Source organism: Zonotrichia albicollis, chromosome 1 (genome assembly GCF_047830755.1).
Source record: "Zonotrichia albicollis isolate bZonAlb1 chromosome 1, bZonAlb1.hap1, whole genome shotgun sequence".
NCBI classification, from domain to species: domain Eukaryota; kingdom Metazoa; phylum Chordata; class Aves; order Passeriformes; family Passerellidae; genus Zonotrichia; species Zonotrichia albicollis.
Window position 1 is genome coordinate 116,326,710 of NC_133819.1, and position 18,810 is coordinate 116,345,519.

At 42.3% G+C, this 18,810-nt stretch overlaps 1 protein-coding gene across 2 annotated transcripts; it reads right to left on the reverse strand.

The window, feature by feature from the left end:
* Positions 1–13,130: 13,130 nt before the first annotated feature.
* On the reverse strand, positions 13,131–17,966 carry PENK (proenkephalin). 2 transcript variants are annotated; one of them, XM_005479318.3, is made up of 3 exons: positions 17,605–17,966; positions 16,986–17,127; positions 13,131–14,113 (listed from the first exon to the last, which is right to left on the reverse strand). In XM_005479318.3, the coding sequence occupies exons 1-3, from the start codon at positions 17,949–17,951 to the stop codon at positions 13,448–13,450; spliced, it is 1,155 nt and encodes a 384-aa protein (XP_005479375.3). In that variant the 5' UTR covers positions 17,952–17,966; the 3' UTR covers positions 13,131–13,447. The 2 variants fall into 2 exon arrangements, with proteins under 2 accessions (XP_005479375.3, XP_005479374.1); XM_005479317.4 differs by having other exon boundaries at positions 17,599–17,742.
* Positions 17,967–18,810: the final 844 nt, after the last annotated feature.

The window sequence follows — 18,810 nt, forward strand, 5'->3', positions numbered from 1 at the left end:
CACTACTGTGTCATCAATATTTTTGGATAGAAAGCCACACACACATACTTAGGTCCATATGAATGTGCTTCTCCTGTGGCATCAGCTTGTATCAATCACCATGATGTCCTCCACATATTGTTTATGTAAAAAGGCGATGAAGAAAACACTACTGAGTTGGTGTTCTTTGCATTTCAAATGAGTTACATTAGAGGACTTGTTTATTGGCAAGTCATAAAAGGAAAAAATGTAATAAACTCACACTGTGCTCTGATGTACACATCTGTGTCGTATACACCATTCACATTACAGTATATGGGAATTCATAAGGTATTTTTCTGTTGAGCTGAGATAAAATGATAGCTCACAAAATGTGATGTCATTTACACCAAGAAATATGGTGTTAAACTGTATGCTGTCAGTATAAACAGTTGTATGGAAAGGATGTGTTTCCATGCACAGTTAACTGTTGAATATTCTATTTAGGTGCCAGCAAAAGGGAAGCTGAAATACTCCCACTGAGGAGAGTGGCAGATCTCAAAGCCTCAGTGTGCTGTGGTTCCAAACAAAGTGCCAAGACATTCAAAATAGGTGGGTAACCTGACTCCAGGTGTCCCATGCTGTAATCAGTAATTACATGGCAAAAGCAGCAGATTACGGTGAGGAGAAGCTGAGATGATTCAGCAATGAATTCCTGGTTATGAAACAATTCAGGGAAGATGCTTGTTTATTATGATGACATTTCAAGGTGAACAACATGGGTGAGGAATGGTGTTGCAACCAGAACTTCGTAAGCTGTGAGTTAACAGGAGGAGCCTGTTTCCAAAGCACGTGCTTATGCCAGGATGAAAACACGATTTCCGTGCTCTTATGATGAACATACCGAAGGAACAGCCAGCTATCATTCTATAAGTGATGAAAATGACAATGATGATTAATAATTTATATACCTAAATTAGATGCTTTGGTGTGGTAATGGAATGTTACAGCTCGTTGCTATCTTGAGGTGAAGAGTGGATGTGGTAAGTGATAAGAGTCTTGGGGAACACAGAGTGATTTAGGATAACTTGCATTCCACTCACTGCCAGCTAGATTTGATGATTCATTTAGAGAATTGTTTAGCATTTTGAAATTAAGTATTTGTGTGGCTTTTTGTCTCAGTTTTGTCCCAGTGTTCCAAAACATTGAATTTTTTGTCAAACAGAAACTTATTCTTCTGACTGATGTGTGCACTGTAATTGGTCTCCAGCTCCAAACTTATCTTACTCTGCAATTAACTTTGAATTTGTACCAGAAGCTTCATTTCCTAAGTGGTAGTAAGAACACAGGAATGAAATTGTCCACATTTGACTGCAGTGAAAAAAAAAGAAGCAAAAGACCTGCTGCAGCTAGAGAAGCCATGGAAATAATTCGGTGAGTGATATTTTTATTATTGACCTTCCAGTAACAAACCTTCACATGTCTGTCATTTGTTTTAATCATAAAAAATCTATTAAACATAGGAAACAGGGCAAATGCAAAAATAGGTCAATCTAAAAGTTAAACGTATATCACTAATGATATTGAGAGCAGGGATAACCACACATCCAAGGATGCCTAAAAATGACAATATATTAACAAGGTAAATTAACAGTTTATTCACCTCTGAACACTTTGTATATACTCCATGTTATGAGAAGCTAAGAGACATCATGAGAGGCTGTTGTGGTTTAACCCCAGACACCAACCAAGCCTCATGCAGCCCTTTGCTCACTCCCTACCAGTGGGATTAGGGAGAGAATTTGGAGTGAAAAAACTAGAAAACTAGTGAGATAGAGATAGTTTAATGTGGACAGCAAAAGCTGTGCACAGAAGCAAAGCAAAAGAACAAATTAATTCACTGTTTCCCATGGGCAAGCAGGTGCTTGGCCGCCTCCAGGAGGGCAGGGCCCCATCACATGTGATGATGACTTGGGAAAACAAATGCCATCACTCCAAACATCCCCCTTCCTCATTCTTGCCCCCACATAAAGATACTGGACATGATGTCATAAGGTCTGGAGTATCTCCTGGGTCAGCTGGGGCCACCTGTCCTGGCTGTGTCTTCTCCCAGCCTCCCATGCACTCCCATACACTCATGGCAGGAGAAGCAGAAAAAGCCTCAGCTCTGTAAGTCCTGCTCAGCAACAACAAAAGCATCTTTACATTGTCAACCCCGTGATCACCACAAAAATCCAAAACCAAGCCCCAAATCAGCCACTGTGAGGAAAACTACCCCAGCCAAAACCAGCACAGAAGCATGCCAAATAAAGCCTATCAAGTCTACCAAGCAAGTCTATTAAAATAACTCACTCTCCTTTTTTATATGTGTAAGAATCAGTCAAACACATATGCTAAAATCTACCCATGTAGTGAGGGATTTAGCTGAGGTTTTCTCATTGTGTAAATCCTCTAGCATACTTGAAATTGTCAAGGTGATAAAACTGACAACATTTCAGTATATTAATGTATATGCTTGTTTGATGTGTGAAATTATCATGGCTGCTAATGACCATGCATAGTAATTGTAAGTATAATTCATTTTATTGCCTGGCCTTTTGACTGGTAGTAAAGATTAGGGTTAGATAATTATTCTTATCCTCAAACCAGCTGGACCTTTTGAACATTTCTGGTGGATTAGACATTGATCAGTACTTTTTGTTACCAGAAATGTGAAGATGCTTACTTGCAACGTGCTGAGATGAATGGTATTGAAAAGTATTTTCATAGCTGAGTTGTAATAGATGCTTTAAATATATGTAATAAATTACTGGTAATTATTATATCCCACAGCTTTTAATAAATGGTTATTAAGTATTTTTCAATATGTTAATAAATCATTCATATATTATCAGCATATAAAACTTAAAACTCCACTGAACTAAAAAGAAAATATGGATTTAGTGGAATAAGATTACTTTATTAAAGTGCTTGATAAATAATTACCTTACTGGGAAGATGAATGACTTGAGTTTGTCTTTTTAAAACTTAATATAAGCCATTCTCATACTGCAAACAGATATGACAAATTCCTTGATAAATACAGGCAAGAGATATTTTAACAAAACTCATTTCTGCAGGGTCTAACAGTTCTTTAGGTCTCTGCTGAATTTATGGAAGAATTTTATTTGACATTCAAAATGGTTTGATATCATATCAGTGCTAACAATTAATGCAGTTGTTCAAATCATGTGGCAATTTGCATTCACGTGTTTGGAGGAACAGAAAACCTCCCAAATACATATAATTCCTCAAAAGGTGAATTGTTTAGCACTGGTAGAGACTGGTGAGGAAAAGAACTTCTCTGTAGGTCACTAGCATTTGTTGAAGTTAGTGAATTGATATCATGAAAACAAATAAAGAAGCACATAGTGTCTGTCTGTGATAGTGACTTAAGTAATGTGATTGACATTTCAGAGTAATCCAATATTAAACACAAGATGACAAGTGGGAATCCCTTAGTACACAGTGTATGTGACAACCTTAACTCTCCAGTTTTAATAATTTTAACTTTCAGAATGGCAGGAAAAGCTCCAATTGTTTCCCGGGTCAAAACATGCTTCTGATCCATAGAGGTCAAAGGCACCAGCCTGAAATCTCACCAGGTAGCTATGTCTTAAATCTAAGTAATAGCTTTATTAATTCATCAGAAGGAAATCCTCAGCACAAGTTCAATGAATCCCTTGGATCTGTGTGTATTCCTTCTAACAGCTTTGGCCAAAACTCAGGACTACAGGGGAGCCCCACTAGGCAAAGCCCTCTTCAGTGAACCTGCCATCCTACCTAAAGATGAAGTTGATCAGAGGTATGCGGGAAGTGGCTGTACACCCTATAAATGGAGAAGAAAAGGAGTTCCAGCACACAGAAAATGGATCTTATATTCTGAATCAAAGCATGTATTGCTTGCTTTCCAAGGAATAGTATGGAGCACAGAAGACCTCCTTTCCTATGTTTTTTTTTTCCTTTAGTTGGTTCAATATACTCCATCACACTGTCAGCCAAACAGATTTAATCTCTACTGAACTAAAAATTAGTAGCTGCTGTATGAGGTAGATGTAGTAATACTGCTGAGGCATGATCCAGGGGATAACTATAGGCTACTGCAGCTATGGGAGGGTTTGTACTTACAGGCATGTGAGAAAAACTTTCAATACTCTAAAGAAAATCCTTAGCTAATGAATTTAAGCCATCCTACAGTGAGCCTACAGAGACACTGCAGCTCTAGAGCTGTGGAGATGGGCAGGGACACCTCTGCAGGCCTGTACATGCCTCGTCCATCTTCTAAGATGCTGCTTATCTGGAGCAGCTGCTCCGTGCGCTGCCAGTTGGTGACTACCATGTCAGTCAAAGGGCAGCTCCACCCCGTGGCTGAGAAGGTGCTTGGAGTATGTGGCTCAGCAGCTGCAGTCTGTGAGCTGGCAGCACCCCGGTGTGGTGTCTGTGAGGCTGCAGTCATGGCTGGTGTAAGGGCACCAGCTGCAGGCCACCAGTGCTTGTCTGCTGCCTCATTCCTGTGAACACACACAGCTGATGCTGCATTCCCTGGGAAGAGGGCACAGAGGCTGTCATTGTTGTGTGTAAAGACACTTGAGAATTTAAGCTGCAGAGCCTCACATCCCTGGGAATGTGAAACATTTGGGGAAAAGTTGCTGTTGACTGTGTTCTTCACAAGGGTAAATACAGGTATCTTGGGGACAATTTTAGGCAAATGAGAAGAGGACAAAATGATAAAGCTTTCTGTCACAGTTAGAAAACTGGCTTTGCTTCACAGAAATAACATATTTCCCCTAAAAAGCCGGGGAGGAGAATGATGTCTTCTTTAAGTTTGATATCTTCTTTAAGTTAGTCAGACACAAAGTCATTTTGTGTGTAGTCTGACCAGTTCTTCCAGTCAAATGGTATTCCTTTCCTCCCAATTAATTGAAAGGCTGAAATAAACCTCTTTAGCTCTTTTCAACTTGAATGACAAGTATTTAGACTATTTTACTAGGATGGGTTGTTTATTTACATGTAGGTAAATGGCACTTGAATGTAGTCATAAATAATGTACACATTTTCTTGTGTACTGAAAAAAATGAGTTCTTATTTATGTGATGGTAGTACTGAGGACTACAAAAATACGCAACCTGATGTCTTTTGCCCTGACTAAAAATATTCACTATCACTGTGCAGCTGTAGAGCCTAATAGTGATGGGACAGTAATAGTAGTTATGGGGACAATGATGAAAGGGAAGATGATATTCCTGTTCAGGAAGTATCCCTTATTCCGAGACCACTTTCTGATATCAGGGACTGGGTTGGCTTAGGGACTTTGAACTCCAGCAATACAGACCAGAAGACAAAGAGGATATGCTGATGGATGTCTGGGCACTTAGGCTGACAACTTGCTGTTTTGTAAAAGCCAAAGCTTCCTCAAGGTGTGACTCAATGCAGCTGCTGAACTGGAATTATCAAATAGTCTGAAAATCACTAACTAAAGAATGATTATTCCAGGAAGAAGTGCAACAAGGAGACCAGAAGAGCTGGAGTATACTAACAGTGCCAGCAAACCACAAAAGACCTCAAAGCAGTGCAAGAACTGGAGGAGATGTCTTCAGTAGTGAAAGGTATTATTCGGAAAAGATTTACTCTAAGAATTTATCACTGCTATGCCTATTTATTTTGCCTCAGGTTAAGGTAATTTACTAATTTAATTGCTCTTCTCATTAAGATACTGAGAAACTGAATGAGGATGGTATTCACATTTACACAAAGAATGTAGAGCAGATTTGTTGTCACGCTGTCACCATTTTGGTCATGCCTCCCCAGTGACCTCAGCCTTTCGAGGGCCCGCAAGGTTTGGTGCTGGGACAGCGAGGTTGGTGAGTTCAAAAGGCATTAGCAGGCACCACATGTTCTGAATGGTCCTGTTGCTAGGAACAGATTTATTTTACGCACTGATGGTGAAACTCCTGGAGTCTAAAAGATCTCTGAAGAATCCACAGGGAGAAGACATTACTTCTAAACCTCATCTAGACTGAGAACCCTGCTTCAGACTTTTTGTCTTATTTACTACAGAGAAATTCAGTATGATGGATACCAGGGAGTGAAACATATCCCCTGTCTTCAGTCTGCTGGTCAACAACTTGGTTAGCAAAGTTTAAGCATGCAGTGGCTCCCACAGAAATTCTGTGCTTTGATTAATTTCCACTGAGTCTGTTCAGATGGAAGCTGACAGCTTTTCTTCTGGTTGATGGGCAAAGAATCAGTTAATCATGTTCTGAGAATGACTTTGTCACATTAACTGTGTCAACTGCTGTCATAGCATGACAGCTATGCTGTACTAACAAAAATGAAAATTAAAAAAGGTATAATTCCACATAATATTTTTCTAGACAGAGAAATGTGGTGCAGTTGAAACTTCAGCCCTCTTCATCTAGTTATTTGCAGAGATGAAAATGTAGAGAAATGTGAAACTCCCACTGTAAAACCCATTTACACTGCAGGTCATGATTGAAAAACACCGGTTTATATGTACTAAGAGAGGCTTATGTGGCTTATCTGCTTCAACTGCTCTTGTGAGAGAAAATTGCCTACCATTTGTGCTGTTGCTGCCATTTTCTCCTGCTGAAGAAAAAAGCATTGCCTGAAGAAGGGCTTTAGAGTATTTTGCAGGGCATTAAGTCTAAAAGTTGCAGATTCTCATAGGACCGTAGGAGTGGTTTTCCTAATCTGGTATCTTGTAGTTTTATATGGATCGGAATTGTGATGAGCTCAGACCAGACACACACTCAGATCTCACTGCAATTGGAGTGCAAGTCAGTCTCTTGTAAGCAGCTACATGGGCTGGGGAAGACTGTGTTGAGAAACAGAGTATGTTGCGGGGCAAGAGGCAAAGGTCGTTTATGTCCTAGCAGACATGGACAACTATGAAAAGGTTTAGCACTCATGATCTGTGCATAAGGAAATGCCATCTTTTCCCTTGAGGAAGCAGTACAGCACAGCACAGAGCTTTTAACAAATCTTTTAGCAGTGATGTGCTTTTGTGACAACTATTTAACCTTGAGAGATTTCATTCCATGGTTTCAGCAAGCATTACAGTAAAAGATCAATTTAGGTAAAGTCACAATCTAATTAAACAAATTCAGTCTAAATCCCTGCTGGGCCAGTAAAGATTTGTCTGTCAAATACCTCTAAGCATTTTCATTTTCTATAGCAACAGTTAATTGGATATGCAACTGTCAGTTTAAATGCTTTAAATGAGGCTGATGGGATTAGTAATTGAATGCTGGGATTAATGATTTACAGCTGGTTTTGCTGCCCTGTTCCTTGCTTACAGCTATGCTTGTGATAACTCCTTATCCTTCTCAGATGGATGGAATAGTTTAATAGTGTAACTGCAATATAATTGTGTAGAATGAAATCCAGGTATGATACAGGTTTGACGTAGCCAGTGTATTCCTGTTGACACAGAGAATGATTTTTGATACTGCGTGGAGCAAAGAATTATGATCAAAATGCTAAAAGCAAGAGCTCTAAGAGCAGCTGCCTAACTTCCACAGCTAGCAGTTGGAACTGAAGGTCTCAGTCACTCTCCAATTAAAGTAGTCTTTCATGTTTGAGTCAGAAAGCAAACCTCAGTGTGGTGAAATTAAATCCAAGGCTGTGAGTGGAGGCCAACAAAGGGATTTCTGCAAGAGGTAGTAGGATTTCAAAGGGGGTGGAAGAGATGAAGTCTGTGCACTGCCAAAGCGTCTGCTGTTGGAGAAAGACCTGACTGCAAAGTGTAGTCATGTAGAGGAGTCTCATTGGGGATGCTTGAATCTCTCAGCTTGTTGGGAACTGAAGAGAAGGATGGAAGCATTTAGGGAAGTGGTTACACTGTTCTCTGTGTGATTTTTAAGATCCCTCTTTGCTGCTTTAAAAGACCAGAAATACAGTGCGCTCCTTGGGGTGTCACAGCTTTCAGGACCAGCTAACCTGTTCCAGGAACTTCTTAATTCTCACAGCAACTCAGAGTCAGAAGACTTTACCATTTGTTTCCCTTTTAAGCTGAGAATTCTAGCATGGTCTTGTTGGTATAAAAAGGAATTTTGTTTTTTGTGTCCAGATGATCACTGTAGTGCTTGAGGAAGAAACCTATAAGGAAAAATTTCTGGGGCACTGTCATGTGTACATAAATTACAGAGCACTGTGATGTATACATAAATTACAGAGACAAATGAATTTGTCATTTTGCCTTACATGTAGGCCTCCAAAACCACTCTTAATGTCAGAGGGACCCTTATATACCCTAAACTGAAAATTTTGGTTCTTCTTAATTAAGTTCCCTTCAGAATTAAAATGAGTCAGTGCATATTTAGAGTCTCTGTTGAACACAGTATAATAATACTTATTTCAGTATATTACATTAGAACATGTTTCTGTTCTAAAGATTCTATCTTGGGAACCATTATCTGAAAGAGCTAACAACATTAGATGTTATAATTACTAGTATTTATGATGTAGTTATAAACAATTATAAAGTAAATTATTGTAACTATTTAGAAATAATTACAAAATAATGTTTGTAATAATAACCTTGTAGTTATTTATATTTATTATATATCACACTATATTTCAATTTACCAGAAATAATCAAACAGGAAATTCAAAGTTATGCTGTGCATATTTCAGCTCATATTTCAGAATAAGCCAAGTTCAGCTGAAATGTGGAAATAGATTTATAGCCTTTGCTCATTATCCCAAGATTTAAGATTAGGTTTTCAGGCACAGCTTCAGCTGCAAGCAGTTTGGTATTCAGAAATCACTGTATTCATCAGCTTCTGTCTCTCTCCTGTATGTGAACTCCATTTGCTTCAGGAAATACTTTTTTTGTTGTTGTTCCTTCCTGTAATTAGTTCCTATTAAAAAGCCCAACTCATTCTAGTCTAACCTCGATTAGACTATCTTTTTTTCCCTTTTGTTCCTTATGCAGAGGCATTCATCTCTTTGACTGGTCTGGACCATTCCAGCATATATTGTTCATATTAATTTTTTTTTAATTATATATACTTAGTATTCAGACCAATGATTCTATTCTGGAACAATGATAAAAGCCAGAAAAAGGAAATATATAATCCTGTTTTTGGTCTCAGAATGACATTTCTTTCTTCAAAATACTCTTGCAATTAATTTTCTTTCTAGACATCAGGCTTTCCTCCTTTCTGCTTTTATTTATATAAAGGAATGCAGCTATTTCAATGATCTTCTGATGAAGTGATAGTTCTAGGAATAGGAATGTATTGTAAGATGAAAATTAATGGAGCCTTTCAGAACTTGAAATGAGAGGGAGATGCCTGTTTTCATCTCCCAGCTCAGGAGGTCCTATCTTCAACCTTATTTTGATTTGTGATTCAGGAAACCTTGATTGATTCACTGGCACATTTTGAGCTGATCTAGCTTGAAATGTTAATTACTGGAAATGTTAGAACACTTTAGAGTTAAAAAGGGCCTGAATGGTGGTATAACTAAAAGTGATAACATAAGAAATTCCATGCCAACAGAAGAAATTGAAGCTTATTCTAATTTCACATCTTTAAAATTGTAATTATTGAAGCAAGAAAAAATACTGGAGATATTTTCAGTTATACTGGAAGGAATGGGGACTATTCAGTTTTACTATTTCATTCTGAGAATCAAAGTCACATCTGCCTTCCAGGTCCATTGTTCAGCCTCGGAAGAGGCTTACTCCACTTTGGATGGCCTTACCCCAGTTTTGGGTTGCATGCAGATATCCCAGTTAGATATTTGTACCAAGTGCTTTAGTTTTTCTATATAAATTCACAGAATCAATTCGGTTGGACAAGATCTCTGAGATCATGGAGTCCAACCTGTGACCCAGCACCACCATGTCAGATAGAGCATGGCACAGCGTGCCACATCCAGTCTTTCCTTAAACACCTCTGGGGAGGGTGACTCCCCCACCTTCCTGGGCAGCCAATTCTAATATCTAAATGCTATTTCTGTAAAGAAATTCTTCCTAACATCCAACCTAAACCTCCCCTGGTGTACCTTAAGACTATGTTCTTGTGTCCTGTTGCTGGCTGCCTTGGAGAAGAGGCTGAACCCCACAACTCTCATTTTAGGGAGTTATAAAAAGCAATAAAGTTTCCCCTGAGACTCCTTTTCTCCAGGCTAAACACCCCCAGCTCCCCTCAGATGCTCATCAGACTTGTACTCTGGACCCTTCACCAGCTTTGTTGCACTTCTCTGGATACAGCCCATCACCTCAGAGTCATTCCTGAACTGAAAGGCTCAGAACTGAACACAGGATTCAAGGTGTGGCCTGTCTCATGCCAAGTACAGAGGGACAATCACTGCCCTGGTCCTGCTGGCCACACTATTCCTGACACAGACCAGGATGCCATTGACCTTCTTGGCCACGTGGGCACACTGCTGGCTCATGTTCAGAAGCTGACAACCAGAGCTTCCAGGTCCTTTTCCGCCAGGTCCCTGTCCAGCCACTCTGCCCCAGCCTGTGGCACTGCAGGGTGTTGTGGCTAAAGTGCAGGACCCGGCACCTGGACTTGTTAAACCTCATATTGTTGGATTCTGCCCATCTATCCAGCCTGTCCAGGTCCCTCTGCAGACCCCTCCTACCCTCCAGCAGATTGACACTTGCACCCAACTCAGTGTTGTCCATGAATTTGCTGATTCAATCCCCTCATCCAGATCATCAGTGAAGATATTAAACAGGACTGGCCCCAGCACTGATCCCTGGGGGACACCACAAATGACCAGATGCCAACTGGATGCAGCACCACCACTCTCTGGGCCTGGCCAACCAGACAGTTCTTAACCCAGTGAAGGGTGCACCTGTCCAAGATGTGGGCTGCCAGCTTTTGCAGGAGTATGCCATGGAAGATGATGCCAAAATGATTGTTCCTTTTATACATATTGTTCATCTATATTCATAGCTCTGTAGACTGTTATTATATAGTTAGTTATACAGTTACTTAACTTCAGTACTTTTCCTGTTAGACAAAAACATCCTGAGGGCCTGTTCTAATCTCTCTTCTTATGGGACTGAAGACCAAGAAACCTTGCCAAGACACTTTCCCATTAACAGCTACCAAGGAAGGTGGCTTTAAAAGGGGTTGAACCAATAGGGGGAATTCATAACCTATGTTTCTAATTGAGGACTCTTGTCAATTATGCTGATTTGCTAAACTTATAAAACTCTACATGCCCTATATCACATGTGCATCTTTGGCACATTTTTGGTGTGCATTTCAGCATGTTGTGCACCTGGAGGGATCTTCATTAAAAGTATAACATTTTATTACCTAACCTTGTCTGTCTTGATTTTAGGGCTCAAAAGGTGACAAAGATAGTGGGAAAGGTGTCATATTTATATAAATTTAAAGGTTTAATTGATCAAACCACTTCATTTTTCAATATACATACTAGATCTCTTGAGGTCTGGGAGTTTTATTCCTTTTTAAATTACCAAGTTTTTGTTAACTGTGAAGGATGGGTGAAAACAGCTGGTCAACTGTTTGCATCAACAGGTACAGCAATGCTTGTGTTAGTTTGAAGGCCAGCAAGGGTCCTTTGGCTAAATTACAGGTGAGTAACTTTTTAGGGAAAAGAAGTGACTAAATGTTGAAGTGAAATAATAAGGATGTCATTTATTTCTTCCTGGAGTTTACATTTAAATCAAACCTGTTGCTGATGGCTGCATCCCATGTGTGGGTTTGTGCTCCAGAGCAGCCCTAGTGCACACAGCCCAAGGTTCTTGTGGATGAAACCACTCAGGTGATGTATTGTTCTCCAGCCACTATGGGCAGGTGCAGTGGAGAAAAGAATGGGAAGACTCTTCCTGTGGCTGGTGGCATCTTGAAGAACTCTATAGTAAGATGATAGGGAACACAACTGAATCCTGAAGAGGCCGTGGAGCTTCTCCAGGCACCTGCATTTTCTGGATTTAAAATTGTTGTATTATCAGTTCTGTACAGCAGAAAGAGGAAAATAGGTGCCATGATTTTAATTAAAGGAAAAGGAATGCCTTACACTTCAGCCAGCCTTCAGCAGGATTTTGACCACTTCAGACTACCTATACCATCCTCTAAGGGCAAAGCCTAAAATCATCATAACTAATTGTATGTGGTGAGGCCTTCAAGTGCATTTTGAAACACATCTTAATTTTTACAAGCCATGAGCACCTAGACAATCCCACTGCTTTGAAATTAAAGAAAAGTCATACTATTAATTTGGCCTTTTTGTAAGTAGCTAGTACTGTGCAAAACTGAGATACAGATATTGAAAGCAGAGTTGCAGAGGGTTTTAGGCAGTGCCACGGTGAAGGCAATTTTCATCGTGTTAGAATAGGTGGCAAGTGACCAGTAACTAGTAGTAGTAGGTGGGGGAAAACTACTCACAGACTAGGAATAGAGGGGGACAGTCAGAATTAAGGAAGGAGTTGTACACTGGGATGGGATCTGGCCTTTGATGTAAGTGCCATCTGTCTAAATTAGAAAGGATCCACAGTGTTAGTGTTGGCTTTTCTGTTTGTTCTCAGATTTACTTATACTGCCTTTGCTTGCTAGCACTTTCCTATATTTCAGTTGTGCCAAAGTGATTTATAGCAGCTGAGGAATCAACCACAAAACTATTCCATGGAAAAACATTTGGCAGGTGGCCTGCAAAATCAAGTATTTCTATGCAATTTTAAGTCATGTTTATTTTGCACAAATATTTTACCACTTTTTAAATTAGTGTTTGTTATTTTAAAGGCCAAGTATACAACCCTACAGTGGATGTATATCAAAGATGTAACTAATCAAGCATATAACTGTGTTGTACACTGGAGAAATTATTTTAGGGCTTAAAGTCTAACACACTTATGATTTTTTTCTTTTTTTAATGTCAATTGTTTAACACTGTGAATTATAAATTTAGGCTTTAAATATTTATTCTGTTAACTGATTAAAATTATTTATTATCTTAGTGTTCTAAGAAACAGAAAACTAAAGACAAAAGTATATTTAAACTGTTGTGTGTGCACTACAAATTCTGTAATTGCGGAAAAAAGGTTGGCATTGCTCTGATGGCTTAAAGAAAAATTGAGATGATATTTGATTAAATGACAGAGAAAAAATAGCACTTCAGAATTTTTGCAGTTAGGATGAAGAATTTATTGTATGTACAGTTAAGCAACTCTACTGTAGATGTAGTTCCTCTTTAAAGAAAACGAATACAGTAATCAAAATAGTTCTTGCATGGAAATTACAATACAGACTGAAACTTGACTAAACCAGAAAGTAGTTATTTGACTTGAAAGAACACAGAACTTGAAACAACAAATCGCAGTTTGCATCATTAACCAAGGACAGTAAAAAACTGTACAGTACAAGCAACACGTTACAATAAGTTATGACAAATAAGGCAGTCTTTCTCATTTAGGACAAAAGGGATAAAGGGAAATGTATTAAAATCTCATAAAACCACCATATCTCTTTTCCATTTCTGGGACTTCTTTGGAATAAGTTTCCCCATCTTCTTCTGAAGGGAGAATGGAGTCGGCAAAGCGCTTAAGGAACCCACCATATCGTTTCTGGTAATCCAGCCACCACTCTGGCCTGCCCACTCTTCTCATGAAGCCACCGTATCTCTTTTGCAGCTCTTTGGCCTCATCTTCCAACTCAGGGCTGCGCTTTGTGCTTCTCATGAAGCCTCCGTATCTTTTGCTGACATCGCCGTCGTTTTCATTTACCTCTCGGTAGTGCGCTGCTTCGGGGTTATCCCCTGTTCCCAGAAGCTCCTTCAGCAGGTCAGAGGAGTTGGCAAGGGCATCGTCATCCGAGTCTTTCTTCATAAACCCTCCATACCTCTTAGCCAGGATTTCTCCTCCATTAGCTTCATCCTCTGGCTCTGCCCGATAGAGCTCATCCATTTTCTTCATGAAACCTCCGTATCTTTTCATGAAGCCTCCGTACTTCTTCGCAAGCAAATGGCTCTCGTCCAGCTCTTTCTTGTCTCCTGGAGCAATGCTGCCATCCTCAGAAAGATCCAGCTTTGCCAGTTGCAAGAGCTCCTTGCAGGTCTCCCAGGCTTTGGCAGAAGGCAGTTTTCCTTCACATTCTAGCGTACATGCCTGAAAAATGGATGTGGTGTGCTGAGAATTATTTGATAGTAACTATCATCTTGCTACGACCTTATCTTAGATTTACTTGTTTATAAAAGAGCATGAGCAAGCCTCTCTGTGAGTGGCTTGGAAGAAATGCTCTTTGGGAACAGCTGGTTTGGTACCTGTCTGGTTTGAAGTTCTTCATATCCCTCTCTGAAGGACCAGGTAGTCTCCACTACAAGATAATATGAATTGTGGATCCTCTATGTTAAGGTTGCCATTTTGCTTCTGTTTCAAAGGAAGCCAAAAGTACAGTTCCTGTATCTGCCTTACACTTGTGAGAGTTATGATTTATTTTTTAAAATTTACTACTGGGAAGCTAAAAACCAATTGTGGTTTGCTTCATAATGCAAGTATAGAAACATATTCAATCTTCATAATTAAAAGTATCATTCAGAAACTTTAGAAAAGCTGCACAGCATGGTCCTTGCAGAGAAGCCAGCTGTGCAGCACTGTTCAGGATCTTCAATACACTGCATACCTTTAAAGGCTGTGTTGCCATTCGTTTCTCGTTGTACATGTTGGAATAGATCATTCCAACATGTACCAATAGAAATGTAGAAACACAGGCTCTATTAGGGTAGGATGAAAGTTCTAGTTTTGCTAGGTGGAAAGCAGTGATCATCAAAGAGACAGAAAAAAAATCCTAAGCTGTGTTGTTTCTGACTGTATTGAAAAATTTTCAGGCTACAACATGAAAAAAGCTTTCAGCACCTTATGCATATCTCATAACCTGTCTTGTGATGATAATAACATGGATATTAGCTACTATTATCTCTCTTGTGTCAGGGGAATTTACTTCTTGTGCAGCCATACCCTTAAGTTGTAAAATAAGGTGATTCCAGTGTTCTTTCTTCTTGCCTGTGGTTTTCATACCACAACGGGTAAAGAAAAATCATCAATATTTTCAATAAGATAAACACTCATTCTGACTATAGATGATATGTTCTAAGGATCCTAACATACTTTAAAATGTGAAATTAAACTCCAGCACAGCACCGTCTGATAGCTTATTGTCCACTGCAAAGTCTGTCTACTCAGCCTCACTTTACTCCAAGAAATTTAAATATTACTTTTTTGGTATGGATCACAAGAAAATTAAAGGGGTTTATATATTTTGTAATACAATAATTTAACTGCCACTACATGCTTATTACTATATATTATAGTCATGCTGTAGAGAGAGTAGGATTTCAGCTTCAGTCTAAATTGCTCTAAATCAAAGAAAGAATAGGTCTCTCTCTCTTTCTCAATTAGTTTTAATAACCTCCTATTGTCAGATGAACATACTTCATAAATGTAAGTGACCAGGAACAGCATGAAATGTCTGGCATCTAACAAATCCAGGATAATAAATACAGTTATTATGTTACTAGATACTAATACCTAGAAACAATAATTTCCAAGAATTGTTCATACATGTTTGACAAATGCAAGATGTGCTACATTGCTTCTTTACCTGTTTAGTTAATAAACATTCTTACAGAACAGAACATTGATTCTTTCTTTATTGACTACTGAAGATGTGCAAGACAGAATGTCAAAATAGACATGCAGAATATATACTCTGAAAAGCCCTCCCTCCATAAGGGCAAACTACCACTTTTTTTACCCTAGTTGACATTAAAACTAAAGTTTGATTGAAAGCTAATGTAAGCAGAGAGAAAAAAAAAAAGAAAAAAGTAGAGGGTACTGTTTGGCCAGCTGTCCAAATAATATTGCCCTTTTGAGCCTGCTATGGTAAAGAGCTCTTGAGCTTTTGGAGTAAGTAGAAGTACTCAGTGGTTCCTAATTCTGTGTAAGGCTAGTGAGCCAAGCCCTTCCTTTTGCATGATCCCAAGTAAACAGTGACATGAGAGGAACAAATTTTTAAGACCATTTAGATGTCCCGAGAGCACGATGCCTCAATGTGTGTGTGTTTGAAGTCAGGAACAATCGATGCCACTGGCAAAGTACTTGACAGCCAGAGTTCCCACCTTCTTGAGTGACCCCAGACTTGCACTGAAGCCCAATCTTTAAATTTCAAGTTGAATTGCCTCTATGACTATTCTTTAAAATTATTTCAACATCATAAAAATTACAGATAACCCCCATCCCCAGTCTCCCTCATTCTGGACTTAGCACAGTTTGTCTAAGAAGCCAGCATCTTCCACAGGCATATTCCTAATGCTGTGCAGCACCGTGCGGAGAGAAGGAACAGCGAAGGTACTGCTACTCAAATAGGCGTTAAACACACTTTTTTAAAGTGAGATTTCAGGCAGATCTTTTCTGCTCGACAGACGTCCTGTCCGGCGAGAGCTCATCTTACCATGGGGCCAGTGGACAAAGGTCGGGACCCTCCCTCCCGTTCTGCTCGCCTTCCCCTCGTCTCGTCGGTGCTGGAATGCCCTGGAGGGGCAGCGTCCCCTCCGTCCCTTGCAGAGATGCCCCCTCCGGTGGGATTTCCCTTCCTCCTTACGTTTTCATTCGGCCTTTTCCTGGCTCCCCGCGGGGCTGCTCGGCGGTGTCGCTTGTCCCCGTCCCCGCAGGCCGCCTCTCACCGTCGGGCAGCGGGAGGGACGGGAGAGATCGGAGGGACCGGGGCTCCTCGGGGCGCTCTGGGTTTGTATCAGCGCTCTCCGCTCGCTCACCGCCCTCTGCCCAGCGCCCCTAAACCCACTTCTCCCGCTCTCCCCTCTTCGGAAAAAAGGGTCTTCCAAGCGACCCCGGTCACATCCCCCACTATTTATTTTTCTTATTTCGCTGTTTTTCCCCGCTCCCCCTTTCCTCCCTCCAAAGTTAGTGGGGAAGCGGCCCGGCCGCGGGGCTCCGGGGCGCTCCCGGCCACGGCGCCGCTTACCAGGGGGTGGATGCCGGCGCGGGGTCCCAGGTGGTAGGCGCAGGCGGCGCAGTCGCGGCCGCAGTCGGCGCGGGCCCTCGGGAGCAGGCAGGTACTGAGGGCCAGCAGCGAGCAGCCGAGTCTCAGGAGCAACGCCATGGGGCTGCGGGAAGGAGAGGTCAGCCGGCAGCCGCCTCCTCCCGCTCCCACCCCGGCAGGGCCTCCCCCAGCCTCGGAGAAGGCGGCGTGAAACCAACTCCGCTAAACTCACGCTTTTTAGAGCGGGCCTGATGGCGCTTGCGAGGTAAGCGGGAGCTTTAACCAAGCGGGCGCTTGGCAGCTGCAAGGCAACTGATCTGTGTCCGGATCGGGAGCGCACCCGGAGGATGAAGCGCCCAGAAGACCCCGTTTGGTGACAGTGCTCGTCCCCAAACACTTTATCCCTCCCTGCCTGCCAAAGCCGGCACCGCAGGGGGAGAAGGGACCGCCGAGCGGAACGGACGGGATCCCGGCCCCTCCCGGGATGGGTTTCCCACCGGGACGCCCCGAGCAGCCTCCCCGACACCGGCACCAGCCCCGGCAGAGCCGCCCCGGCCCTCCCCCGGTCCCGACCGCGGGCAGAGCAGCTCCTCACTCTCACACGCTGCCCTCGGGGCTCCCGGGAGTTGCTGAGAGAAAGGAGCTGCGCCTTGCTGAAGCCTCGGCGTCGGAGCCACTGATCTTTATAGCGAGACCGAGCCTACAGAGAAGCCCCGGGGGAGGCAGGCAGGGCAGAGCCGGTCCGGGCCTGCTGGCAGCTCCAGCGAGGGCGGCTCCGAGCCGAGCCCACTGCCGGGGCCGGGCGCGCCGCTGCGGAGCGTGTGCGGGCGGCGGCGGCGGCACTTTATAATTGGGGACCGCGGGGAGAAGGCGGCCTCCCCCAATCGCCGTCGGGCTCCCGCTGACGCGGCCGCTACGACATCCCCCCCGGCACCACCGCCCCGCCATCCGTGACTCCAGCGGGGCCCGGGATGAGGGGGCGTGTGTGCCCCTGCCACCGGGGAGGGGCAGCGCCGAACCGGCCCCGCCAAAGTTACCGGGGGAAGTTTAGCCGGGGGCGGGCGGGGAATGAGACAGCCCGTGAGTCATGCGGGGGTGGGCGTGAGGGACCGGGAAAGGCACCCCGGGGCTGCGGCAGCCCCTCGGAGCGAACCCCATTCCCTGGGGCGGCGGAGCAGGCTCCCCAAAGAGCCTCGCACAAGGCGGAGAGTGGGACTGCGTTTGGGAATTTCGGGGTTTTTTTGTGTTTGGTTTTTTTTGGGTTGGGTTTTTTGTTTTTTGTTTGTTTTTAATTCTTTTTTCCTTCTCTGTTTCCTCCCTCTCTGATACTCCGCCAAACCCCCAAGCTGCTGTGCTGAGAGTTCTTGCTGCACATCTTCTGCCTCTCTCCCTGAGCCCCAGGTGTAAAACCGTTTGGGGGAAGCAGAATTTATTAGACCAAGGAAGAAGACAAGGGCTGTAATTTGAAACTATTGGAATTCACTAGTATGGGTAGATTTGCATTGTTGTCACAATTTTGGTGCTCAGGAAAACACAAATAGGAATGAACCAGAGAGAAGCAAACCTCCAAGCCCTTCTACAAGGCTCTCAAGCACAGCAGCTAGGGCTGCTCACTGCTGTGCTCTGACTGACATCTTGGGGAACAGGCATAAAGCAATAACGCTGATCCCTGACGCCTCTTGCTTGTAGAGGGCTCTGCCCCAGCCATGCTCAGCTGCATTTCTTTGACTGTCAGATGCCAACTTCTACTTCCAGCCCCAAATTATTTCTAGCTGGTCTATATTAACTTGATTTTCTTCCAGCATGG